The sequence below is a fragment of the Leptonychotes weddellii genome, unplaced genomic scaffold (assembly GCF_054177405.1).
Source record: "Leptonychotes weddellii isolate Sample4059 unplaced genomic scaffold, ASM5417740v2 HiC_scaffold_45428, whole genome shotgun sequence".
In the NCBI taxonomy this organism is placed as follows: Eukaryota; Metazoa; Chordata; class Mammalia; order Carnivora; family Phocidae; genus Leptonychotes; species Leptonychotes weddellii.
In genome coordinates, this window is record NW_028012341.1 from 1 (window position 1) to 809 (window position 809).

Here is an 809-nt window from a genome sequence, read left to right on the forward strand (position 1 = left end):
TCTCCTTTGGTGGCTGTGTGGCTCAGCTCTTCATTTCTCTAGGGTTGGGAGGCACAGAATGCATTCTCTTAGGGGTCATGGCATTGGACCGCTATGCAGCCATCTGCAGGCCCCTGCAGTACACAGTGATCATGCACCCCCGTCTCTGTGCCCTCATGGCTTCTGCATCGTGGTTCATTGGTTTTGCCAACTCCTCATTACAGACAGTGCTCATCTTCATTTTACCACTTTGTGGGAGAAATAAAATAGACCATTTCTTTTGTGAGGTCCCCCCACTGCTCAAGCTTGCTTGTGTTGACACCACTGTGAATGAGTCTGAGCTCTTCTTTGTCAGTGTGATCATTCTCTTCATACCTGTGGCATTAATCATCTTCTCCTATGGTCCGATTGTCAGGGCAGTCTTAAGAATAAAGTCATCTGCAGGGCAGAGTAAAGCATTTGGGACATGCGGGTCCCACATCACAGTGGTCTCCCTGTTCTATGGCACGGCCATCTATGCTTACCTCCAGCCCAGGAACAACTACGCCCAGGATCAGGGCAAGTTCATTTCTCTGTTCTACACCATCGTCACGCCCATGGTCAATCCTGTCATATATACACTGAGGAACAAGGATGTGACGGGAGCAATGAAGAAGTTTTGGAGGGTCCATGACTCTAGATGACTGGGTGGGGGGAGACCCTTTGATGAAGGATGTTGAATGCCAGAGCTTTTTTTTTTCATTATGATTATGTTATGTTAGTCACCATACATTACATCATTAGTTTTTGATGTAGTGTTCCATGATTCATTGTTTGCATATAACACCCAG

The 809-nt window shown here is 46.7% G+C and overlaps 1 protein-coding gene across 1 annotated transcript; it reads left to right on the forward strand.

Moving 5' to 3' along the window:
* Positions 1 to 5: 5 nt before the first annotated feature.
* LOC145719457 (olfactory receptor 2B8-like) lies at positions 6 to 662 on the forward strand (the record flags this gene model as incomplete). Its single annotated transcript, XM_081810955.1, has 1 exon — positions 6 to 662. A coding segment is annotated over one exon (657 nt), but the record flags the coding sequence as incomplete, so codon positions are not given.
* Positions 663 to 809: the final 147 nt, after the last annotated feature.